At 38.1% G+C, this 27,225-nt stretch overlaps 1 protein-coding gene across 1 annotated transcript in view; it reads right to left on the bottom strand.

Annotated features, from left to right (window-relative positions):
* Positions 1-17,546, bottom strand: part of ADGRV1 (adhesion G protein-coupled receptor V1) — a 515,575-nt gene extending 498,029 nt beyond the window's left edge. Inside the window, exon 1 of the mRNA XM_064596364.1 lies at positions 17,394-17,546. Within this exon, the coding sequence (XP_064452434.1) occupies positions 17,394-17,415 (22 nt within the window). The 5' untranslated portion in view covers positions 17,416-17,546. The remainder of the gene's footprint in view (positions 1-17,393) is intronic.
* Positions 17,547-27,225: the final 9,679 nt, after the last annotated feature.

The raw sequence follows: 27,225 nt of genomic DNA, 5'->3' as shown, positions 1-27,225 counted from the left end.
GCTCTATCTCATAGGGTTTGATAAGCTGAGTTCTTGCTGTTATATTCTAAAAAGTTTGTTACTGCAGATATTAGTTACTGAAGATATTAGTAACACAAAGATTACTTAGAAGTGTTGGGGTCTCCCTTGTTTCCAAGTAGAAAGGAGATTTTTTTAAGTTATTTGTTTGAACAAAAAATAAGTTTCCACTTAATTTTGTTCATAACATTCTGTTTTCTGGTGAACACTTTCATTTACTTTGACACAAAATAGAATTATGTGAGCTTAACAATGATACATGAAAAAAAATTGTTCTTTGGTCTTACCTGAATTTTATTAAGGTAAAGTAGTTCTTAAAGTGACCACACTGGTGGGGCACCTGGGTGGCTCAGTAGGTTAAGTGTCTGACTCTTAATTTCAGCTCAGAGCATGATCTCAGGGTCATGAGATCAAACCCTGCATCAGGCTCCACACTGGGCATGGAGCCTGCTTAAGATTTTCTCTCTCCCTTTCCCTCTGCCCCAACTGCCCCCTCACTCATGCTCTCTCCCTCAAAAAAAAAAAAAAAAAAAAGTGACCACACTGGCTAAATAGATGATGTTCACATGAATTAGGTAAAGTGCTAGACAATCATTTCTGGTCCAGCTAAGTATTTCCCCTTCCATATTTGTAAAGTACTTATGTGTCATATAATCTATTGTCACTGCAAGGAGCCATTTTCCTAATTAAAAAAAAGAATACCTGTTATTCTTTTATTTATTTAAATATTTATTTAAGTAATCTCTACCCCCAATGTGGGTTTGAACTCACAGTCCCAAGATCAGGAGTCACATGCTCTTCCAACTAAGCTAGCCAGGCGCCACTAAACAAAATACTTTTTAGATACTCAATCCCTTTATTGAACAATTTTCAAATTTTCCACAGGGCCTCAAAAACTGTACAAAATTCTAATATTAAAATAAAAGCCTTAATTTGAAGCCAAAATATCTGAACACCCACTACTTTTCCCCCAACTTCTATAATACTCAATGACTTTGAAACCTATAAAACCAAAGCATGGATTATAAACATTTCCATCCCAGGAAGTTGGAAGCCAATGACTTTACAATATTAATTTCTCTACTTGCCTCATACACACTGAAATTGTGAGAAAGATATTTAATGTTATTTCAGTATACTATAATGTTTTGTCAATATACTTGTACCCCTAAGAAAAATCACTTGAGATTGAGCTTCTCTTTCTGTCCAATTACATAAGTAGTTTAGAGATAAAAATCAAGAAAAAGCCTAAAATCCATTTTTTTTATAAATCTCTACAATGCTTGGTAAGATTACAAAAGTACTTCTACCAAGCAGGTCAAAATTTCCAAACACTAAAACTCTTCATTGAATCCATTAAAAACTGTTGAGCGCCCTCTTAAAGTGCCACTAACTCCAGAGTAAATTCATTTCAGGCTGGTTTTTTAAGTGATAAAAATGTTAAAAACATCTATTAGAACATTCAAAAATTCTAAGTCAAAGTTTGAAATCTTTCCAGTTCAGGGAAAACCTAGGAGTTTATCAGTAACAAATCACTGGAACGGGTCTGAGCTGTATAAAACATTTTGCAAGATCTTCTGATTTTTCATTTTATTTTTTCTTCTGATTTTTCATTTTAAATAAGGTATTTGTTAAGTTTGATTTAAATTCATCTTTACAGAGAAGCAAATGCCTAATAATATATTGACTGTTCTCTTTCTTACTTTCTTCAACAAGTTTTGTAACTATATCTGTGCTTTTCTCAAGACATCATTCTAGGGGTGCCTGGGTGGCTCAGTCAGTTAAGCTTTTGACTCTTGGTTTTGGCTCAGGTCATGGTCTCAGGTCGTGAGATCAAGTCTCATGTCAGTCTCCATTGCTCAGCACCAAGACTGCTTGAAATTCTTTCCCTCTCCCTCCCTGTGAGCCCCTCCATCTGCTAGAGCGCTTTCTCTCTCTCTCTAAAATAAATAAATAAAATCTTTTTTTTTTTTTTTAAGATTTTATTTATTTATTTTGACACAGAGAGAGAGATAGCGGGAGCAGGCACACAAGCAGGGAGAGTGGGAGAGGGAAAAGCAGGCTTCCTGCTGAGGAGGGAGCCTGATGTGGGGCTCGATCCCAGGACCCTGGGACCATGACCTGAGCCAAAGGCAGACGATTAACAACTGAGCCACCCAGGTGCCCCAATAAATAAATAAAATCTTAAAGAAAAAAACATTCACTCTAAATCATCTCCTTTTTTTTTTAAATTTCTTACCTTAAATTTCCATTCTTTTGGGTCTTTCATGGTCATGATCTACCACCTACACATATTAAAAAGTTAAATGTTTTTCTTCTTCCTTTTAAAAGATATAGTGCTTATTTCTGTTGTTTTAAATGTAGCCCAAACTCTGTTTCACTACTATGCTGGGGGATGACACGATTAAATTTGATTAGAATTTTCTTACAGCTGTGATGTAATTAAAAATATTAATTCCTTGGAATCATTAATATGTAACAAGTATGAACTAGTCCACAACACTCATGGTACAAATATGTCACCATGACATTATTTCTCCAAATTAAATCCTACTCCAAATACCATGAGTTGTGCTGGAAGGAAAACCAGCTTTACCCCTTGGAAGTCCCCTACTTGTTTTTCCAAGTATTCCAGTGGCCTATGCACTCCTAAAGGATGTATGGTGTCTCCCTGTCTACAGTGATCCAGCTGCCACTGAGCCTCAGGACGCACTGCCCTGTCTGAACCTGGTCCTTCTCCATCCACCTAGGCTTGCTGTTTTAGTCTGTGGCCCTCATGACACACTGGCCGCAGCTCCTGGAATAGGTCAACACTATCTTTCAGAGAAGGGCCACACAACTGCCTACACCACTTCCTTAGTGCTATCTTCAGTCCACAGTATTCCTAACCAGTTCCCTCCAGCTATTGTTTAGTGCAAAGTCCTTCAGGAGCTTAGTCTTTTTGTTCATGCACACAACTTTTAAAGAGCCTAAAGGAGGGGCACCTGGGTGGTTCAGTGGTTAAGTGGCTGCCTTTGGCTTGGGTCACGATCCCGGGGTCCTGGGATCAAGCCCTCATGGGGCTCCCTGCTCAGCGAGGAGCCTGTTTCTCCCTCTCCCTCTGCTGCTCCCCCCACAGCTTGGGCTCTCTCTCTCTCAAATAAACAAATAAATAAAATCTAAAAAAAAAAAAGAGCTTAAAGGAATGTGGACCCTACTGATGGTCTTACCTGTGGCTCTATCTAACATTCATTCATCATTTGGCAACATCCAAAAAATACCCAGAGTCTCTACAATGTGCCAGGGATTGTCTTAAGGCCTGGTATGCAGCAGTAAATACGAGCAAAATCGAGACATGAAAATAGAATTTCATCTTGAATACGTTTTTTCCTAGGGAAAAATAAATAAATAAAATAAAGGCAAATCCTCTCTAGATCAGTTTTTATCTCCCAACTGCACCCTCCACACTGATATGTGAACAGTTACTGGGAAATTGTACACCTTTACACATTAGAAATTACAGTAATGTTTAGTCTTCTTTGCTTTCATTGCTGTATCAGAATTCCCATCAATATTAACTGCCTACCTCTGAACGTTTATATTTCAGAATTTCCCTTCCCTCAGAATTCTCTCTTCCTCCACCTCCACAGTACATCCTACAGAACCAGACTCATATTGTCAAGTACCTAGACACTTCCATGTAGCTACCCCACAGTATCTAGCAAACGATCTTGACTATAGTAGGCAATTATACTTGTTAAATAAAGCCCCAATCCTACATGTTGACCTCAAGACACTTTCGCCTAACTGCTGGGTATGTCCATACACATGTCCGACCAGTCCCTCAAACATGTCTCAAACCAAAACAAAATGCTACAGACCTCCCAACACACCCTCCTCCTCTATTCCCTAACTCTACATCCTTGTAGTTAAGATGAGTTGAGTACCTCTCTTATAAATGACTTATAAAATCATTTTTTGACTTACAATTGCATCCATCATCCAGTATACTTTGGTCTCCTTAAGAAGGGATGTTATGCTTTATCTATCTTTGCATCCCCCTCTGCACCAAGCCTAGTCTTAGTCCAAATCATTAAGACTTTTTTTTTTTAATTTTAAAAGAGAATCTGTATTATAGGAAATTATAAACACTTGTTTTGGGGTCATACTGCTAGGTCAAATCCATGCCCTGTCCCTACCAGATGGGACATCTGTGTTAGGTTGGCAAGTGGCTTAGTGTCTCTAAAACTCAGATGTATCTATAAACCTCAGATTTCTCATGAAAATGTGGGTTTAAATCATCTACCTCAAAGGGTAGTCATGAGGATTACAAGAAGTGAAATATGTGGCACTCTTAGCACACTGCCTAACATATAGCAACCACTCATAACTCACCCAATTCATATTAACAAAACCGAAGTTTCCACAAGCATATATCAAGAAGTAAGATCCCAGGTTGAAATTATTTTTAGCAACTTGCTCCAGCAATGCTTGCCCCAGAAGAAGCCAACCACAATGTAGGACATCTGACTACTTTGAGACCACCATGCTTTGAGGAAGTCCAAGCTGGCCACATGGAGAACCTGCATGGAAAGAAAGATACCTGGACAACTTCTAGTTGTCCATACATGTTATGTCCAGATATGACATCACAACACAGACATGGGAGTGATTGTCAGATGATTTCATCCTTAGTGACTCTCTGTCTCTAATTCTATGGTGGACTCCAAGCAAGAAGCGTCCAGAGAAGCCCTTTAAACCCCAGAGCTATGAGAGATCATCATAAATTAATTTCAGCCACTAAATGTTGGGGTGGTTTATTGATACAGCAAATAGATAACTTGAACATTTCTGTTCACTATTCTGCCATTTTAAAATACATTATTTTCCCAAATCAAATATAATGTGTCACTTTAATTATTACATATTTAAAATAATGAAGAACATATAAATTATGGATATAAGCCCTCAAAGCTTAAAACCTAATGATTACAATCTTAGAATTATATGAATATATTCTCAATCCATTATCAAAACAGGGAACTTCTGATATGTTTAGTACCCAAGTGTTTTTATAAAGTGAAAAAGGCAGAAATATTAATCAAAACAAAAATACAGACAAATCTCTCATCTTTTACTTTTCCTAAGCTGTTTTCCTCCTTATCTTCCATTCCTCAATTTCTTCTTTCAGCTGCAATGCATTCCTTGAAGAGAGAACACATTCCCCATCCACCCACCCACCCATACAAATATTCACATCCTTCTAAGAAATTCTCTATACCTAAAACTTACCTTTGAAGAAAATTCACAAGTGAAAAGGAAGCCTTTAACAGAATTCATTGTGTGCATCACTACGATATCTTTCATCTCTTGACTTTGCCTTAGGTGATCTGGTGTCATAAATTGAAATAAGGGAGTCTTTTTCTAATAATGCAATGACTCCCCCAGACTTGCCTCTTTCATTATTTTTCTTTTGATGAATATGTCCAGGGCACAAAATACTTTGAAGTTATACCACCCACTGTGTCCTCACTTTCTATCACAGTAATCGTCCCTTCCTTCAATCATAAAATTTAGGCTAATCAACTGGCTTTAAAAAAAGATACCTATATCATTTTACTCTATATTTTTTTACAGTTCATGAAAGACAATTTTTTTGTTTATTCTTATTCCTCCAACTTTAAATTTTAACTGAATCCTATTTTAAATCCAGAGTTCCACTTAAGTTTAGCAAAGTCAACTGTGAGGGTTGAGGGTATCAGAAGGTAGGCAGACTAAGAGTGAAAATTTTACAAGAACTTGCTTACTTGAATGACTCTTCTAAGTTGGACATGCTTTCCCATTATCAGAGCACATTCTCTCCCCCCCTAAATATCTCCCATTTCCCCAACTCCCGCTGTGTCCTATAACTTTAAATATTCACTTGGGGTTTAGGATATACTGTAAGGATGGTAATAGGAAAAATGACTGAAAGGACAGATGGTCACTTCCTTCTTAGGTCACTTTCTCATGAGGCTTCCTGATGCCACATCCATCTGGTTTTCCTTCTAAATCCTTCAGCCTCCTTTGCTCGATCCTTGTCTTCTTCCTGACCTCTGCATGATAAACTATTCTAGTTCTCAAACCCAGACCTCTTCTCCATCCACACTCACTCTCACTGTGATCTCATTCACCTCACTACTATAAACATAATCTTCCAAATTTACATCTCCAGCCAAATGTCTTCCCCAAATTCTAGATTCACACATCCAACAGACTGTTTCACATCTTCTGATGTTGATAATTTTTTAACCTAATTTTTATTTTGGAATATATAACACATTTACATAAATCCAAACTTAAGCCTATATAACAAGGTATATTCAGAGAATTCTCACTTCCATCCAGCTATTCCTTTCCTTTCCCTATAAATAACAATTTTTACCAGCCCTTGAATTATGTTGCCAATGTTTCTTTGCAAAAATAACTATATATAGACAAACTGAAATAAATAAAGCAACTGTATATCAAGTGATGTTCTAATTACACAGACAAAATAATTATTTCTAGTGACTTTAGAAAATAGTGTTTTGACTGTCTGACCACAGTAGAATAAATTCTAATGACAAATATAGCTGCAAAGAAAGCTTATATACTTCATTCAGTATTCTTGTTGTCAGTAGTCAGTATTATTATGTTTAAATTATATTTTTATATTGTAGGATACACATTTTGGAACCACATTTTATATGTTGTAGAACATATATTTTGAAACTATACATGTTTATAAGATACGGCAAATAATAAGTCATTACATAAGAAAAAATAGAAATGACAATAAAACCAAAGAAATTATATAAAGTATCTGGAAGGTTAAATTTAAATTGGAAATACCAGTATCACCTCATGCCTTTTATTGTTTGTAAACTACATATTTCTGACTTTGTCTATTAAAAAGGCTTAGAAGTAATGACAACTCAGTAACAATAAGCCTCAGTAGTGCTCAGATTTTTGTCTCTAAACACCATTCCCCAGTAAAATCAGGGTTTCTTATAGGAATAACTGATGTCTGGGGAGGGAAATATGCAAAATGAACCTGAGTATCTTGTACCACCAAGGAAGCTATTAAAGATTAGTGAGGTTACATCGATGGGGTAGAGGAACATGAAAGGGCTCCCATTAGCCAAAGACTAAATTGTTAGAGGTATTATCTCTCTTTGCATTCTCTTGCTTTCAATCATTCTAAGTTCTTTTGCCTAATGTGTGTCCCTTGTAAACAACATGTAATTGATTTCTATAATGTTTGGTCTTCACTGATAATCTCTGTGCTCTTACTGAGTTTAATTTATAGTCACTTACTATAATTAGTCTTACAATCCTTTTCTGTTATTTGTGCTTTCTGCCCTGCTCTTATGCAGTTTTATTTTTTCTTCTCTTGCTTCCTTTCACTGTGCTTGTGGGTTGATAGGTTTGTTCTTTGAAAGATACCATTTTTGTCCTGTAAATTTTTAAAAGTTTAAAGTTAAATATCTTCACCTTATTACTGAACAATGAAAGAATCTTAGAATATTCAAAGCCAATCCTCTTTCACACAAACCCTACTAACATGCTAATTTTATGATATAAGCTCTATCTTATTTTGCTTAACTCTCAATGTGTAGCAACAGAATTATAGAATTTAATCATTAATATTCTTTGTTTATCCAAATGTTTATTCTTGACTTCAGTCAACATTCTTTACATCTTAGACCTTTCTGGGATCATTTCCTTCTTTCTGAAGTTCATGAGGTAACAGGCAAATCCTACCGAAATGTTATTGGTGTCTGTGACAGACAAAATAGACTTCAAGGCAAAAAGCATATAAAGACAATCACTATATAATAACAAAAATATCACCTTACCAGGAGATAAGCTAAAACAGAGTTTCAAAATATATGCAAAAAACCCTGCTAGAATACCAAAGAGAAGTGAGGGATTTTAATATTCTCTCTCTCTCCTTTTCTGTATTTAATATATCAAGTACATAAAAATTAGGAAGGATATGGAAGATATGAACCACAGAGTTATTAAGCTTGATCTGAGGGGCATAAAGAATATACCCCCAACAATCAGAGAATACAATGTTATTTTGAGCACAGAAGAAAGGTTTATAAAAACTGACAACAAATTCCAAAAATTGGGTAGCATCTAGTGCTTGTATTCTGATTACAATAAAATTCATTTATAAATTAACAATACCAAAAAACAAAAATAAAGCAGCATCACTTGTAAATTTCTTTAAAAGGCCCTAGACAGAGGGATACCTGGGTGGCTCAGTTGGTTAAGCGTCCAACTCTTGGTTTTGGCTCACGTCATGATCTCAGGATTCTGAGATCAAGCCCCGAATCAGGCTCTGCCCTTAGCATGGAGTCCTCTTGTCTCTCTCCCTTCCCCCACTTGCTCTGATTCTCTCTCTCAAATAAATAAATAAAATCTTTAAAAAATAATAAAATAAAAGGCCCTAGAAAGACTCATCAGTCAAAGCAGCAATTATTATAGAAATCAGAACCTGAATGATGTAAAACCTAATTGGAGGGTTTAGGGAGACTTCCTTAAGGAAGTACCTATATTAGAAAATAAAAAGGCCACAAGATTAATGTGCTAAGGATCCAAAAGAAGTCTATAAAAGTAAGAAAGGAAAAGAAATGTTAGGGGCTGACACTTGAGCTCTAGTAGCTTCAAGGTAAATTTAAATCCTCTTCAGGAATCTAGAGGAGGCCAAAGGAGCAAAGGAAGAGGGTATCCTTCATGCACCCTAATCATCAAAAATTTGGGTTTCACTTGTGACAATATTAGCTAATAGCAGCTAAAATCTAGGCTATTCTAATGCCTTTACATGTGTTAACTTCTTTGATCCTCATAGCAACCATTTAAAATATAAGATAAGTACTATTATTATGCTTATTTTCTGATGAGGAACCTGACATATAGATTAAATATATTTGTCAAGATTAGACCTCAGAAATCCAAAGCCAAGATACAAACCTAAGCTCTCAAGGTCCAGATTCCATGTTTTTAACTAAAATACTAGATTAATATTCTCTATTAACAAAGGAATCTTGCTAGGAAAGATCCTGTAGGAAAGATAATTTTAAAAGCCACTGTATCTATATGTCCTATCATATAAAAATGTCATTAAATGAAAAATGCACATCTTTATTTTCTTCTATAATCAAACCTAGCCTCTTATTGGCAGCATAGCCTACTCACTAGCACAGTCTACTGAAGAAACCAGCCCTATACCTAATGCTTAATGATGTTACAAGAACGGTCATATTATGTAGAATTTCACACTCACAGTGATTTTCCATTTGCAAGGTAATTAGTTGTCGGCGTAGATTTTATTTGTGGATAACACGGTACTTTAATAAGAGTAGAAGCAATGAAAGAAGGCAAATAGGCAGCCCTAATTCTCTCCATGCTTACATTCATCTCCTGGGGAGGGAGGGAAAAGGAGTTAGCTGTCTACAAGAGTAGGGTTAAGATTTCTAAACAGAGTGCCAATGAAATCATTAGGATTTTAAAATGTTAAAAATCACTATAAAATCTGAATTGTGAGGTCAGTAGCTAAAATAAAATGTAAAACTAGAACTCACCCACTCAGCATGTTTTTCAAGTCCATGTTAGAGCGCTTCAGCAAACACTGATTGAATGAATGGCCAACCCCCAATATAAAGATTTTATTTATTTATTTATTTGAGAGAGAGAGAATGAGAGACAGAGAGCATGAGAGGGAGGAGGGTCAGAGGGAAAAGCAGACTCCCCGCCGAGCAGGGAGCCCGATGCGGGACTGGATCCCAGGACTCCAGGATCATGACCTGAGCCGAAGGCAGTCGCTTAACCAACTGAGCCACCCAGGCGCCCCCAACCCCCAATATAACAGCACTCATGAATATTAGTGAGAAATAAAAGGAAGATGAAGTAAAATCCCCTAAGCCAAAACAGCTTCTGGAAATTCTATTAATTATATCATTTCAAGTTCTCAAGTAGTAGGTATAGCACTGACTTATAAAAACTAGGGCATTCTAGTCACCTAAAAACAAGAACAATTTCCTGAGTTTGCTAACTTTCTCCAAGAAAGATACTTAAATATTATGTAAAACTGCCACTCAGGATCAAATTGCTTTGTAATGGTATTCAAAGATTATCTCTAATTATTTATAATTTTGGTAACAAATGTTCAAAAAAAGTGAAGTCCTGATTAAAGTTTGGAAATATTTTTATTATAGTGAGATTTTCAATGTAATGCTACCTGGTAAAACAGATCTACTTATATTAGGAAATTTAAGATAAGAAGTCAATTTATTTTAATATTAATAGAAATGTTTTTTGTGAGACACCAAAAAATAATAGATTATGATCATTACTGTGATCATTACGGAGTGGATAACTTTTGGACATTAAATTGAAGATCTGAGTTTGGTGCTGTTTTTAATTTTGTTCACTTTTATAAATCTTCATTTCATCTATAAAGTAAAACAGTTAATAACTTTCAATCATGTGGTTAAGGTTACATGAATTAATTCATGTGAACCTATGTTGTAAATCACAAAGTACTAAGCAAATATATTTTTTAGGTTTTTTCAAAAACCTTAAAATATTTTGCCTCCACCAAAATTAGACAAATTTGTTCAAATTTATTTGTTCAAATTTGTTCATCTTATAAAGTACACCAGACCCTTTCAGGAAATTAGTTAAGGTTTCAGGTAAACAAACGCATAAATGCACACACACACAAACACACACACCAGAATTACTGATATCTGATAAGACTATACATTAGTGAACCGGACTTGTCTTTTACCTAAAGCCCAATTCTCAATCAAGTGATTTATTGAATTGCCCTCCTTAACGAAACATTTTAAACCCTCTGTAATTTGTCTTAGAAGCAAAAATATTTTTTTTTCTCATTTTGGTAGTTCAACCCGTATCATTTAGCTGGATCCCTACTGAAAACACAGAAGTCATTAGAGAATTGAATTCAGTGAGCATCAAATAACAACCAATCACATTTCTGACGTTAGCATATCCTAGACAGGTCAATTATTGTGCCAGCCTGCACCATACTTGTTTCTTAAGAAAAACCACAGCCAGGGGTGAGGGAGAAGTCATTGGCTCCAAGTTCTTCCTTTATGTTGTTTTCTCACAATCTGGCCCTGTCTTAAATGTCTTAGTTAATTGGCAGAAGTCTATGCAAGGAAAGTTCCAAGCGACAAACCTTCAAGCCACACCTGATACATCTGCCCCATAACATGACCCTGAGCTTGAAAGGAGGCATAAAAGAAAAGGGATACGTTTCTCCTGAATGCATCCTGGTATTTTATCCACCCTCCCAAGCTACTCCTAGATATATAACCAACAGAACTGAAAACATACGTTCACACAAAAACTTATATATAAATGTCCATAATATAATAGTCAAAAAGTAGAAACAACCCAAATGTCCATCAATTGGTGAATGGATAAAGGCAGTATATTCATGTAAACATACAAAGAAATATTGTTCAGCCATAAAAAAGAATAAAGTAGTGATACATGCTACAGCCTGATAACTCTGAAAACAGCACCGTGAGTGACAGAAGGCAGACACATAAGGCCACATACTATAAGATTCCAGTCACATGAAATGTCCAGAAAAGCCACATCTGTAGAGTCACAGATTGGTTGCCAGGGACTTGGGGGTGGGAGAGGATGGGGTGGGAAAGCTAAAGGGTACCGAATTTCTTTTTGAGGTGATAAAAATGTTCTGGAACAGAGAGTGGTTATAGTTGTCCAACTCTGTAAATATATTAAAAACCACTGAATTACTCTTTTTAAAAAATCCAACCAACCCTGCACTTCCAACCATCTCTTTCTCTTCTTTCAACAGCTGCAGTCAAGTTGATCTAATGTGTATCTGGGACAAGACACCTGGATCACTCCTCCCTCTGCACCCCTGATCCAAGCTATTCCCTGGGCCCTTCTCTCTACCTCTCTCCACTCCCTCTTCTTCTCCACCATTCTTCAAAGTCCAGATCAGGTCCCACTTTTTCCACAACACTTTCCATCCCTTGCTGACTAGTCTGCCAAAGGACAGGTAAGCCTTCTTTATTTCATGCCTGCTCACCAACACTGCTAAATTTAGTTGAATAATATACAAATGACTCTAATTATAGGTGCAGATAGGGCTTTCTCTTTATATCAGAGGTTGGAAATATAAAAGATAGTGCATTCTTTCACATACGTTCTCAAATTATATTGCTCACTTGCCAGGCTTATATCTGAAACACTTCTCTTATGCCTTTTCAGTGAAACATTATTTGAAAAATGAGAAATGTATTATTTTATTTCCAAATAATTACATAAGTACAACTTGGCAAAAACAGTGTTGCATAAAAAGATGAGCTAAATTGAATTACTGCCCCATGACACGGATTAAAGGATAGTTTCATTCCAATTATCTTAACAAAGGGATTATCAAAACATACAGTAGTACCTTAAGAAGAATATGATATGTGCACGAAGTATATTAATAGTACCTAATTATCAGAATTCATGACTAAAGAAGCTAACAAAATCTTATCTTCAATTAGGACACAAATACAAACCCTTGAATTATGTCCACAGTATGCTTCAGAGCACTTGCTCACTTGTTATAATGCTTAAAAAAATTCTTTTCTTTTATACATATTCCCCAAAGAATTCTTTCTTGCAGAAAGAGTGCAAAGTCAATATAAATAATTAAGAATTTCTTCTTGTTAATTTTGAGTCATCTCACTTAATTCCCTCTATATAACATACATACCTTCTGTTCACTCTGCCCAATGCATGCAGAAATAAACTATTAAGAGGGCCACACAATGCCTTTTTTGAAGTTGTAGTTTGAAGCTATTCTATTTGAAGCTATTCTGTATCTTTCAACCTGTGCCACAATTTCAATAATGACTATTTAATAATTACAATCATCGCCTTATTAGCGTGGCATTTCATTTTCCTTGCCTTATGGCACCCCGCAGTTGAAGGCAAGGAAAACTCTCTGTTGATTAGTTATTTAAGAGCAGCAACAATAACTATGCTGGAGAGAAGGCTACTTGGAAAGGATTACACGGGAGCTGGAGCTCAACTGCCTCAGACAGAGAGCAGCAAATTATAAGCCCAAGTACTTCATTGCATGTAACCAAATTGGCTAGTTGAAATGCTAATTGCCTTTCAGCAAAACTAAAGACAGACAGGGGACCTTGTGCTTCAGAGAATGAAATGCATTTTTACTCCACTACTGCACTATTGTCTTGCTGAGAATCATTTGAAATCTATTCATAAAGGTAGCTCTTTCCCTAACCTTTAAAATGTGGGAAATTTATTTAGCCCCTACCAGCACCTCCAAAGCACTGATGTGCCAAGATGTGAACAGATGGTTGGATTTAAGCCACATTAAGCCCCTAATAAAGTAAGGCATGAAAGAATTCTATGTTCAAATATATAGCACAAATCAAGAAAATGTGCCTAGGAAAAGGGAATTTTGAATAACAAATACATTTATGAATTAAAGTAATCAAATAACATCATCTTTAAAACATTAATATTTTCAATGTAATTATATTCAAATGCATATGGAACGGGCTATCATTGCCTATCTCATAGAGACCCCCAGCCTCCCTTTATACCTGATAATTTTGTATTAGTTCAAAACTCATTTATGGAGAATTATTCCAACAGCCAGTTTTCCCCCTTTATATGAAAAAGAGTCCATTCGGGGTTTTCAGAATCCTGAATAAATGAATGAGAAATGCCCTATCAGCATCCTGCCCTCATTCTGAGGTATAGCCAGCCTTACGCCTGACTGCACCAGAAAGGGCCCCATGACCACCTGCCCAGCAGCTGGGGGAGGGACTTGGTCTGGTACATTTTAAAGTGTATAGTGTGTCACAGTAGAATCAGAAAACACAGCCTTTGTATTACCACAGCCTCCCATGTCCCAGCTCCACCCTTCTCCTCCTCTTCCACACCTCCATCGGGGCAACAGAGCTCGGGTGCTGTGGCCTCTTGTGTGGCCTGACATCCTGACACATTGGGGAACCCTCCATACATGCAAAGATGCCTCCTGTCCACCCCCCATCCTGCTTTGTGAAGGGAGAAAAACGGGCATGCATGCACGGGGAAATCAACTTTCTGTAGTACTTCATTCTGTATGAGAGTTTTTATCTTCTTTTCTCAACAAGTACCATTATTTATGTAAAGTTTGAGCTTCCTGAGAGTGATAGAATACTAAGTCTAAGTAGAGCTTTAAATTGTAAACAGTTCCAATAAGTTATTCAGCTCTCACCCTGATTCAGAAGGAGTTATGGGGAAAAAAGACATCTCTCTGGCTAGATGTTCACCAAAATCTTTGGACAGTGGAGTTCCGGGTGATTTTTCTTTCTCCTGTACTGTTTGAATTTCCTACATGATTTTGTATTATCTTTATAATCAGAAAAAAAGTTACTTCCAAGTCAAAGAGAGAGACAGATGTACACTCAACTGCATGTAATACTAAGCTGTTTGGCTTTTCCCACAAAATCAGGGAAATGCCCATTCAAATCTCTCCCTGGTCACACTACATTGTATAATCAAGTTAAGCAATCATCATCTAAGGAGCTCAATATGCTTTAAAAGCATCCATAAATTATCTGGTTGCCCTCTATGTGAAGTAAAAGTAATGACAGCACAGTGCTTGCATGGTGCAGATTTTTGGACCCAGTGCATAAAATAATGACTTATCAGAGGTAAGTACAAAGCCTATAACAAATTCAATATATTAACAACTTTGCTCAACGCTAGAGATACTAGAGAAACATATAGTCCCTGGCCTCAAAGATTTAGTATCCTAATTGGGCAACCTTGAAATTTGCAGTAACAGTAGGACAGAAATATTAAAAAAGAGCACAAGGCAGTGCTTGGTTGAGTGTCAATAAATCAAACATGTAATGACCAAGTTAATCAGTTATCATGCTTCTCACTTATTAGTTTATGGAAATATCCAGGTGACTCAAGTCATAAATGCAAAAAGAGAATCTGTGACTTTAAGTCTCTCAAATTTTCTATGTTTCAGTTTCCCCAAGTAGTTTTGAAATAAAGGGGTTGATCTAGTTTGGCTCCAAATTTCCTCCCAGTGCTTAAGGAGTGTAACGGTGTATTCACAGCCTATGACTTTCTGAACATTAAAGGATCACACACCCAATCTAAGGCAAAATGTATTTTCTTTGGGGGTCCTCCCAGGTCACAGATCTTTCTGCCTCAGTTTTTTTACCTGCAAATCAGGATATTAGTATTTGATGATAGATACAAAGTTACTCTTTTTAAAGGGCCTAGAATTCCTAACATACAGTAGGCATTCAGTAAATGTAGCATACTATTATCATTCACTGTGGGGGCATGAACAAAAGGGTTTAGTCACAGCTAATTCTGTTGTGAACACTCTTTTTCTTTGGGTAGAACATGGGCAAGGGCACCTGCAAGTAGAAAGATCTATGAAATACTTTGCCTCACACTAGCCTCTGCCTTACTGTATTATTTCTAATCGTTATTTTTATTACCATCAAAGTATTTGTGTTCTAAATATCTCACATTATCCTTTTCCAACAATGAATACAATTGGCATTCAATATTTGATATGTATACAGCATAAAACTATAACTGCTGTTATTAAATATAATAAATGTTGACTGATACATGATTTCTATTTCTGATATCAAGACTCAATGTTGTTCCGTAATTTATCTGCACCTCATTATGTATTTACATTTTAGTCTAAGATTATTTTTAGTTGACGTTTATAGGTGGTTTCAGCTTTTAATCATCACATTCAGTATAGAGTAGAGCTAAGAGCACTCAGGAAGGATCCTTGATCAGCTTTTACTAACTGGGGAACTTTTCCAAGGAGCTTAAACTTTCCATGCCTCAATATCATTATCTGTAAATTGGAATAACACTAATCTATGGTCTTGTGGTAAGTGTTAAATAATCTATATAAAGGGCTTCTCAGAATTCATTACATAAGAGACATTCAGTATGGGGTGGCGGCTACTGTGACTCATCATGGAAAAAACATGGAGATAGGATTTGATCATACTTATTTTTAGTGTACACATATTGGCTACTTCTTTTAAAAAGTTATAAGGAAGCTTATCATTTCTACCTGAAATAAGTCTTTTCAGTCACCTGGTTCCATCCCTTTATTTTGTAAATGAGGAAAAATCAGGTGCAGAAGGATGGATGAATGTCCAAAGTCACAGTAAGTTAACGGCAAGCCAAGACATATCTAATTGCATATATTTAAAAGATTTTATTATATCACAGTTCATACTGTATCTGGCACTCCCTATAGTAAATCACCCCCCCCCAAATTGTTGGTGTTCCTTTGTATCTCGACTAGAACATCTTTTTTAATAACTTTTTTTTTTGTTCTATCTAGCTGTTTTGATAAATGACACACAAAGGGGAGGAAAAAGCACTTTAGTAATGTAAGGTAATAACTTCAGAATTTTTAAATAATGCTGTATTAGCTAAGGTATATTTTTTTAGCTTTATCCTAATGGTTGGTAATTATGCATTCTCATGATTTGATATGAGTAATTTCTAAAAGTTACATATAAACACATTACACACATTTTTAAAGGTAGTGGATTTCATGAAATGTTAAAAGTCGGTTTAAAATAAAAGTTACGAGTAAGTTAGTATTGCACCTTAAAATGAGTTTCTTCCCCCCATGAACACTAGCACAGTTTCTTAGTTTTAATTTTAAGAAAAAAAATCAATTTTAAAATAGCTGAAGACGTTAAAAATGTCTAAGGTTTTAAAAAAAACATATTATTCTGCGGCTCCAGGCTAATCCCAAACTCCCTGAGATCAACATATTTCACTGAAAATTCTTCGACACAGCAGTTATTTGTGAACATAAGACTCCTTAAGTTTATTTCCACGTTCCCATTATTAATTATTACCTGTGGCGCGCCGTTCTTGGTCGGTTATTTTCCAAGCAGACGTTTTGAAATTAAAGCTAGGGTTCGGGTTTCAAACAGGCAGAATGAGAGGAGAGGAAAGTTTTCCCTCCGCTCATTCCCACTTCGCACCTTCCTATAGAGATCAAGCTGCTTTTGAAAGGGCGGCGGGCAGAAACGGAGCGCTCACCGCCCCGCCGCAGCCCTGGGCAGAGCGGACGCTGACATCTCCGCGGTATTAGCTGCAGCCCGGAGCGCGGGGTGCACGCCCTGCCTCCGGCGCCCACGCCTCCACCTCCAGCAACAGGTGCGGGAGCAGCCCCCACCTCACCGCCCCCCCCGCGCGCGCGCGCGCAGCGCGTACGGCGCCGCTCCCTTGTAGCACCGGGATGCTCGCAGCACCATCCCCCAGCCATGGCCTACCTAGCCCTGGGGACACCGACATCCGCGCGCGCCCTGCGGTCCCCGCCGGTCCCTTTCGCACGCCGCCGTTCTCCTCTCGCTCGCGTCCCCAGGCTTCGCCGGGGCTACTGGTCCTCTCTCCCGCTGTCGGGCCCAGAAGGTGGCTCCGTTCTCCTCCCCTCTCGCTCCTCCCCCTCCATCCTCCGTCTGCTCCAATAGGACTCACGGCTCCCCGGGCTACGCTCACCTGACCAGCGGAGCGGGGGTGGCTGCCCAAGGCAGCGCGCCCCCGTCTGCGCAGCGGGCAGCCAGGTCTGCGCTCCGGCGTCGGGAACACCCTGCAGTGGCCATCCCTAATGGACTATTCCGGCAGCGAGGCGCTAAGTTGACCCGCCTGCGCGCCGGACCCTCGGAGTCTGAACTCGGCCGGCACAGGACAGGCGAAGTACGCGCTTTGCGCTTTCTAGTACTGTACTCTTTGACTAAACTTTCTAGTTTGTCCCTTTAGGCACAAGGACACCACCCACCCCCCTCCGCCCCCCGACTGGCGGGCACTCCGCCCTGGGTACTCCACTGTAAGCAATTCCCGGTGTTCTTTCTGAGGAGAAAAGCCGTTTACTGATTTTTGTTCCTTTCCGAAGGACATTTATTTTAATTTTGACTGAAGCACCCCTCCAGATGTTCACAATGAGAATTTGCGAACAAATTGATGAAATATTAGAAATGAGGACCCTACCCCTACATGTACTTATAAACGGAGACTAAGGTCAATTTATAGGTGAATTATGTCTCCTTTATAAACGAAGGTTAATTCCTACATCATACGGGTTGTTAGAAGGATTAGATGAATGAGATCGTGTGTGAATTGCAACGCTACATCTGACACGTGGTAAGCCCCAACAGATGTTGGCAATTATTCCCAGGGCTTAAAAAAGTAAAGCGCCCAAGGTCAGATCATATCATCCGCAACGTGCAAATGCCCATCTGCGCCAGAGAAAAGCACATGCAGCATTCTTAGAAGTTTCAAACCGGGGAGGAGATTAAAGATTAGCAATTGGCAGTCCAACACCACCTCACTGCTGATCTTATGGACGAAAAATTTAAAATAAATGCTGATTGAATGGCTTATAGTCAGAAACAAGAGTGGATCTTATGTCTCCTGATTCCAAACACAGGACATAGGGTACCCTTTTGTAATGAATCTCAATTGGAATAACTAGAAAGATAATTACTTTGAGTTGCAACAGATAGTTACTTTGAGTTGCAAACTGCTCTCAAGCAGTACTAATTTAGCATTATTATGGGCTGTTGCTGAACATTTCATCTCACAGTTGCAACAGTCAACAAACAGCTGGGCACTTCAGGCAAAAGGGTTCTGGTACAGAAACTGCGTAGGAATGCAAATGCTGCACTTTAAAGCATAAGAACAGGTAATGAGAAGAGCAACCTAAATGATCAAGGACATTAAATAGCTTTCCTGTGATGCACAACTACAAAGGCAGACCTGGGTCTAGAAACTGTAAATCCTTGTGGCATAGTGAAAGAGTAGACACAGATGTACTTACTATAACCTACACTAAGGAAACTGAAACATGGAGACAATTTATAGTCAAGACAGTGAATCAATTATTCATGCGGTGATAACGTGAAACAGAAAAATATAATATTAGAAAAATGTTTTCTTCACATTGTTATAAATGTGTGTTCGCTGTTAATATGCCCCATAGATTAACAGCTTTAGATTATTCAATATTCTGTATTCAACCCATGGTTTTATTATATTATTTGTAAAAAGGCTTTATTTGCAGCTAAATATTACTTTAGTTCATTCAGACCCTGACAAGGTCAGTGTCTATCAAACTGTTCTGGCTTAAACATTGTTTCACCAAGTCCTGTGATTAAAAACATTCTCCACAACTGGACTTCCTCAGCATGCATTTTCACTATGGGTAGGATACCACCTTAGGCACTGTGATGAATTGAAATGAAACCTTAAACCCACTCTCCTTCTTAAAGTTACCTCAGGGAACTAAGTAATTCATTAACAGTTTCTCCTGAGTATTTAGGAAGAAGACACTGCGGGGGGTGGGGGGGGTGGGAGGATGGGTTAGCCTGGTGGTCGGTATTTTGGAGGGCACATTCTGCATGGAGCACTGGGTGTTATGCACAAACAATGAATCATGGAACGCTACATCTAAAACTAATGATGTAATGTATGGGGATTAACATAAGAATAATAATAAAAAAAAAAGACACTGGAAGGCACTGTGTGAAAAACAGTGATCCCTAAAACACAACCCTAAGTGCACCGAGCTTGCACTCTCTAGGGTGAAAGTTTAATAAGCTGCAAAAGCCAAAGATGACAAGCAAAAAATGAGCATCCCAGAGAGGGCTAGAGATGTCCCAAGAGGAAGAAATTATGTGGAATGGTGAAAACCTCTCCAGAGAGCTGATGATCTTTGCCTTGAAAAATAAAACACCAGGAAACAGAAAAGCTGGTACTTTTAGCACAAGTATGTGACAGGGTGGTGTAGATGCTATCAAATGCTGAAAGTATTCACTGGATGCCCAACACACTTAAATCCTAACTCTTCACATGGACTAAAAGGACCATATGATTCTGCCCCCACTTTCCTCTCTAGCCTCATCTTATAGCATTCTTCCTCCTTTCACTGTATTCCTATCACACTGATCTTCTTTCTGTGGTTCAAACACATCAAAACCATTCCTGCCTCAAAACCTATGCACAAACTTTCCCCCCTGCATGGCACACTGTTGACGGAGATCTTCATATGGCTGGCTTCTCTATCTCCTTCATTTAAGGGGTAGCTCAACTATCCCTTCCTCGCAGGCATCTGCCCTGATAACTTCCACAGGCACTCTTAACCATTACCTTGTTGTATTTTCTGTATATCATTTATCCTAATAAATACCTTATTTGCTTATTTAGGTGTTTTTGTCTACCCGTAAGAATAAAAGCTCCATGAGGGGTAGGTCCTACGTCTCTCTCATTCACTACTCCATACCTAGTAGCTAAAATAGGCTCTAGGATATGGTAGTAGAAATTCAACATATCTGGAGGAGAAGGAGGGAGGGCAGGCAGGCCTATATAATAGAAAAGGGTTCTGTGAAGAACCTGGAAGGCTATCATATAAAAATGATTCCCAAAGCCTATGTCTTGGTGCTTTACAATTCAACATTAGAAAACATGACTTGATCCCATAATAAAATACAAATACACCTGAAACAGATATTCTAAACTTCTTTCTTCATTTACAGCACCAAGAGATTTTGTTCTTCAAGTCATGCTTTGATAAGAAAAACAGAAAGGAAGTGGATTCCTGGGCATGGGATGTTGAAAGGAAAGTTAAAATTTGAGAAGCCAAAGGTGGCCAAATTCCTAATTCTGCCTCAATGAGGCACTGATGGAGTCTAAGTCTGTTTTCCTATAATAATCATCAAATCACTTTTCGGTAACTGAATTTCACACAGTCAAAAGTAATTTGTTTGCTTAAACCCTATAAGAAAAGTACTGATGTCACACAATTTTTCTTCCTTCTTCAATTTAGTTAGCCTTGCGTACTAAGTAACACTTATAAATCTTCTCCAAAGATTTTTGTAGTTCCTTGAAAAAGCTATTTCTCATATTTGACACTCTGAGTTCAGATATCTAAGTGTAGGCACACATAAGGGAATTTTATCCAAGGAACAAAACCAAGCTTAGGGAGTCTCCACTTTGCCCAACCTCCTACAAGCAGGATGTTACTTCAAGAGGGTCCAAATCTGGGGCACCTGGGTGGCTCAGTTGGTTAGATGTCTGCCATGGGCTCGGGTCATGATCCCAGGGTCCTGGGATCAAGCCCCACCTCAGGATCTCTCTCTCTCTCTGTCAAATAAATAAATAAAATCTTAAAACCAAAAACAAAATAAAAGAGTGTCCAAATCTGTCTGCCAGAGGCTTCTTCCATTTAAGCCCTAGGTCCCAGACAGGAAACAAATTTAGACTTGTCAGGAGCTTGCCAGACTTGGACTCCTCTTTCTCTCCACACTCCCATCAGACCCACCAGGCTACTAGTCCCCCATGTCTCCTCCCTTGCACACCAATACGTAGTAAAGTTCTCAATAACATGTAGCGTTTGTCATCTTAGCACTCCATAATGGAAAAACAGAGCTTAAACCCGCGTTCTCAAAAAGCCTGGGGACATAGTAGTAGCTCATTAAATATTTGTTGGATGAATGATGTCACTAGACAGATAAGTAAGGAGGAAGCCCCACTGTCAGACCCAGAATTAGAATTTGTGAGCCAAAGGCAATTATTCCTGCCACAAAGGGATCAGAGAATCCATTTAATAACTGAGCATACTTGAAGCTGAGATTCTGTTCCCAGATCAGAAAAAAGTATTCTCTGGAAATAAAAAGCCTCAAAAAATCTGAGCGATTCCTTACCAGTCCCTCACACAGAGCTAATCCTTGGTGTTACCAATTACGTGAACACTACTCCACACAGATTTTCATTAAACTGTATCTCTTGCTTGCTAATACGTAAAATCCTACAGCCTCTGAGCTGCCAGACCTTGCTTTTCCTCTTTTTCAGATGCTACCATAATCCTGCTAGCTGCAACACATATTTTAAATGAGTACCTATTTAACCAGAAGTATTGCTAGACACTCCCAATATGAACATGGACAAAATGCAGTCTCTGCCCTCCTGTAGCCTGATTTGAGTGGGGGAAAGAAGATTCAAAATTGTGATCATTCGAAGTACAATGTGACCAGTGCTGTCAGAGAGATACAAAGGTTCAAATGGTTCAAAGAAGGGAGAGATGAAATTACAAGATTGCATCAAGATACCTTTGCTCTTAACTCTGATAGATCTGTCACCCCCGCCCTGCTTTGGTTCCCAGGACTTGCTGTTATCTTGCCTCACAGAACAGACAGGTGCTCCCAATTACCTCTGGACCTGAGTGAGCCATGCTGTGATTAAATCACGCTGAACAGAGAACATATACAAAAATAGTTTTAAACCTCTATGGCAGGTGTCAGAAAACTTTTTCAATAAAAGGCCAGACAGTAAATATTTTAGACTTGCGAGCCATGCAGTCTCTGTCACAACTGTTCAAGTCTGTTGCTGTAGTGTGAAAGCACCCAAGGCCAATATGTAAACAGATGGGCATGGCTCTGTTCCAATGAAACTGATTCACAAAAGCAGGCAATGGCCAGAAATGGGGGAAGGGCCATAATTTGCTGACCCCCGCTCTATGCAGAAGCAAAAGTTACTTTAGTTATCAAGTTCTGTTTTGATACTTGTATTCTAAATTGATTAATTCACTCAACAATCATTTACTGAGCACCAGTGATATATGATGCTTTGCACATGTAAAGATGAATTGGCATATGGTCCCAGTCCTCAAGAAGCTTTCTTAGCTGAATTTGCTGTCCTGTTTCACAAGGACATATTTTATATATTCTAGTCCTGATTCTTTGCAAGAAATCTGGAATATTCCCTGTCCTAGGTCCTCATTTTTGTAATCTGCTGTTTCTTTTTTTTCTCTGCCTAGTTTCTGATCAATATTTTCTTTTTCTTTTTTTTTTTTAAGCTTTTATTTATTTATTTGACAGAGAGGGACAGCAAGAGAGGGAACACAAGCAGGGGGAGTGGGAGAGGGAGAAGCAGGCTTCCTCCATCCCAGGGTCCTGGGATCATAACCTGAGCTGAAGGCAGATGCTTAACGACTGAGCCACCCAGGCGCCCCTCTGATCAATATTTTCATCTGAGCTTCACAACATCTATATATTCAGATTCTCGCTGAACTCTTGCTTGCTCTAATCTAAAATTCTTACCCTTAATTGTCTTGCCTAGAGTTCTTCATTCTTTTTTTTTTTTTTTAAGATTTTATTTATTTGAGAGAGAGAATGAGATAGAGAGAGAGCATGAGAGGGGGAGGGTCAGAGGGAGAAGCAGACTCCCTGCTGAGCAGGGAGCCCGATGCAGGACTCCATCCTGGGACTCCAGGATCATGACCTGAGCCGAAGGCAGTCGCTTAACCAACTGAGCCACCCAGGCGCCCCAAGAGTTCTTCATTCTTGCCCTCTTTGAAAACAACAACAGCAACAGCAAAAAGGAAAGGAAAGAAAAAAAGAAACAAAAAGAAGCAGCTAACAGGTGTTATCACCATATGTACCAACTGGGGCTTCCTGTTCACTTGCTGTGAACATTGTACAGTATTATAAGTCAATGTACTGAATAGGCCATTTTCATCTCCCCTAGAACAGGGGATTTAGCCCAAGCCAGGACCAAAGAAACAAGTCCCCAACTTCTAAAGAAAGCTACCAAATGCTGACACCAGATTCTGCTTCCAGCGCTTTTTAAGAGGTAAAATGACAATATAGAACAATCACCTATCTCCTCACCCCAGGGGAAAGAATTAGCCATGAGGGGAGGGAGGGTCTGGCTTTTTTCTCTCCTCCTCTCTGGAGAGGAAGGACTGGCAACTTCTCCTGCTATTGATTATTGCCTCAGGCCAATAGATTTGTTGATCTGCCTGGCCACTAAAAGGAAAGAGAGCTGGGTAAGAAAGATGGTAGGAGAGAGAGAAAGAGTGCAAGTCAGCAGATTCACTCTCATCTTTGTACAAGAACGTGTAGATCTCCTGTAGATTGTGGTAGCACGGAAGCTGCGGTATGGCGTAATCTTGCCAACACCTGACCCTACAGGATGGATAGCCTACACAGTGAGAGGATCCCAGGAACAAGAGGATGTGTACTTCCAGGGACTAGCTGAAGAAGATGGTTAAGAGAGAACCCACTTCAAGGAACCACGCAAAGGGGAGGGCTCACAGAATGCACCGAACTTATCCATATGCCTTTGAGAAAGTCAGCATGCCAGTCACACAGGGTTTAGCTCCTCGGTGTTTTCTGGAGAACAGGCAGATCCATAAAAAGGGGCACTATGCCCATAAGCAGTCAAAGAGATAGTTATCCTCCTAGTCTCCCTCTCAACTCTCAGTATTAGAAGAGTTAAACCTTGAGAGAGTGCCAAATCCTAACCACTAGATAACCAGGGAGTCTCAGAAGAGTGAAGCCTTGAAATGGAATAGGTAGAAAAGAGAGATAATTCTAAAATCAGAATCAACATACACACACATATATGCTCTATACATGTTAATAACTCACCATGCTTCAACCCCATTTCAGGTAATGAGCAGGAGGAAGCTTTGGATCTGATCTGAGATTGCCATGTAATGAGGTTGTGGAATATCCCCCAAGAGAGTAGAAAAGAATTACTTGACATGGAACAGATAAAAAAGGGACTGGAGACAATAATACTTTCATGTTCATGTTTGACCCCCACTGAATTAAAACTCTCCAGTAAACTAGTTAGGTAGGCATTTCTGAAAGTGTGTACTGTGGATTTCAGTTCCCCAAGCTTGCAAAGGGCAAAAGCCTCAGTAATTAAACCACAAATGTGGGAAACATCCTTAGAAAATCATGAAGCATGATAAAATCATAAAAGATCTGAGTATTATCATAAATAAACCAATTTAAATTTGTTTAACTTACTGTTTTATTTGATCACAGAACTTTATTTTTTCCATGTGATTTCCATTAGTATTCCTCAGAATTCATTTTTGGCAATTCTGTTCTAAAGAAGAATGAAAGCCTGGTTATGGATGCAAAATCAAAGTCAGATAAATGCCAACTGGGCTGTTAGTGGAAAGGAACTTGTTTCTTTGGTGTTTGGGATCCTTTTGGTTTGGGGCCATGCCTATCTGTGTCATTCCCTCCAGGGCTGCAGGAGTTGTGCATTTCTTGAGATGCCCCCAGAGTTGTTCCCACCAATGAGGACCCCATGAAAAAACACGTACATTATTAAGGGATTGAAAAGCAGAAGGTCTTGGCAAATTGAGAGGAGTGAGTCCTTCTAGCAGGTATAAGTCTTGTATCAGAAAGGAGCTTAAAGTTGGAAGCATGGAAGAGCTGGGAGGTTTTAATCCCATGGCTCCTGAGAAGCATTTTTTCACATCTTTCCTATCCCATGCAAGACTTCCAGGATCAAACTTCCGCGGACTGAAAATGAAACAAAACTGATACCAAAGGTGACGTATGTACAGTTGTGTGAGGGGGGAAGCCAGGACAAAGGAGAATGGCAGAAAAGGCTCACACACAGTTTCAGTGGGAGATGGCTCCACATCTTCCCAAGGAAAGAGGAATGTTTCAAGCCCTGGTTGGTCCTGGTGTGGCAAGTGGGGTCCGCTGACCGCAGCTGTCCAGAAGACTCTACACTAAGCCAACTGGAAGAGGTTGAACAGCTCACAGGAGTCATGGTCTCCATATTTTACTGTCTTGCCAAAGCCTTTGATTACCCTGGATCTTTTCTAGACTACCTTATGGGTTACCTAGAGGTGACCAATTTGTCATGATGGATCATGATTATTTTGAAATCTCTAATCTTCTGTGTCACAGGTTTCTCTGTAAAGCATTTGGTCTTTACATAGATGGAGTGTAAAAAGAGTAGTTCCTGCTTAAGACCGAGGTTTTGACAAGGTAGCAGTCAACCCAGACCATCACAGACAACAGAAGTTGAGGTGGCATTTTAGAATTTTAAACCAGATATATGATGACAACAACAACAAAAAAGCCCAATAACAACATCAAATCCTTTTTATCTCTTGCTTTTTGTATTTCACATAAAAATATTAATTTTTTGTTCTTATTTATATCTCCCTTTTTAAAATTTCTATACTCTCAATATTTAATTTTTCTAATATTAATGAGTAAAGAGTGAAGGATGAATTAAGTATGATTTTTATATTCTATTGCAAAGTTTTTAAATCTTCATCTTCCTAGGTTAAAAATGTTTTTCCTCATGAAGTCTATTTACAGAACATACCTGAGACTTTGTAAAATCAGGAGCACAGTTTCTATTTCTAAAGGTACAGAAGAGCAAAAATGAAAGCATTCTCTTATGGTTAGGCCCAGATGATGCAAAGAGACAATATAGTGTAGATAAGTTGAGCAAACTTAGATAAATTTATTATTCTTTCACACTTTAGTTTCCTCATCTGCAAAATGAAAATTCTTATGAAACCTACTACACAGAATTGTGTATAGGTTGAATGAGATAATGAAGTCTGGTATATAGTAAGGTTTCAATAACTGGCTGAAAAACATTGAAATAAAATAAAAACAATTATTTCCTTCAGCTGTATTACAGATGCAGTTGAGAAAGTTTTTCTTCTGAGTTAACCAATCCAGTACACCACAGCGGTAATTATATATAAATAAATTTACAAATTCATAATTATGTATTTTAAAGAATTTTCCCATTAAAAATTTTTAAATAGTTTCTTTTCATTGCTATAATGTGATTATACCTGTTTTTAATATAACTGGATATCTTTTATACTAATAAGGAAGCGAATATATATGTAATTGCTAATAGCTCCACCAAATGAATATTAAGATCAAGTAAAAGACAAGTGTACATATTGCTTTGTAACAAATAGTCTCATCTCTTTACAAATTTTAAACATATACAGTAGTATTTGATTACAGGTATGTATTTTATTTATATTATGGCCATATGCAATACTTTATTACATAATTTAACAAAGAATAAATTAAGTACTATTTTATGTCCTGTGGGAAATATTTTAATTCTTTATCTTCCCTAGTTAAAAATATTTTTTCCTCAAGAAATTTATTTATAAAACATTGAAGAAAATGCTGAGACTTTTTTAGATTAATAATGGTTTCTATGTCTGAACAAGAAACATGTCTCAGAACAGCTTTTCTCATATTTTAAAAGGAATTTCCCCATAAATCAGATATGAATGTATATGGAATCTTTATC

This window comes from Mirounga angustirostris, unplaced genomic scaffold (genome assembly GCF_029215605.1).
Source record: "Mirounga angustirostris isolate CCGP_5_RB_7025 unplaced genomic scaffold, mMirAng1.0.hap1 SCAF_7, whole genome shotgun sequence".
NCBI classification, from domain to species: Eukaryota; Metazoa; Chordata; class Mammalia; order Carnivora; family Phocidae; genus Mirounga; species Mirounga angustirostris.
The sequence above is the reverse complement of the archived record's forward strand: the minus strand, read 5'-3'. Positions and strand labels throughout refer to the sequence as shown.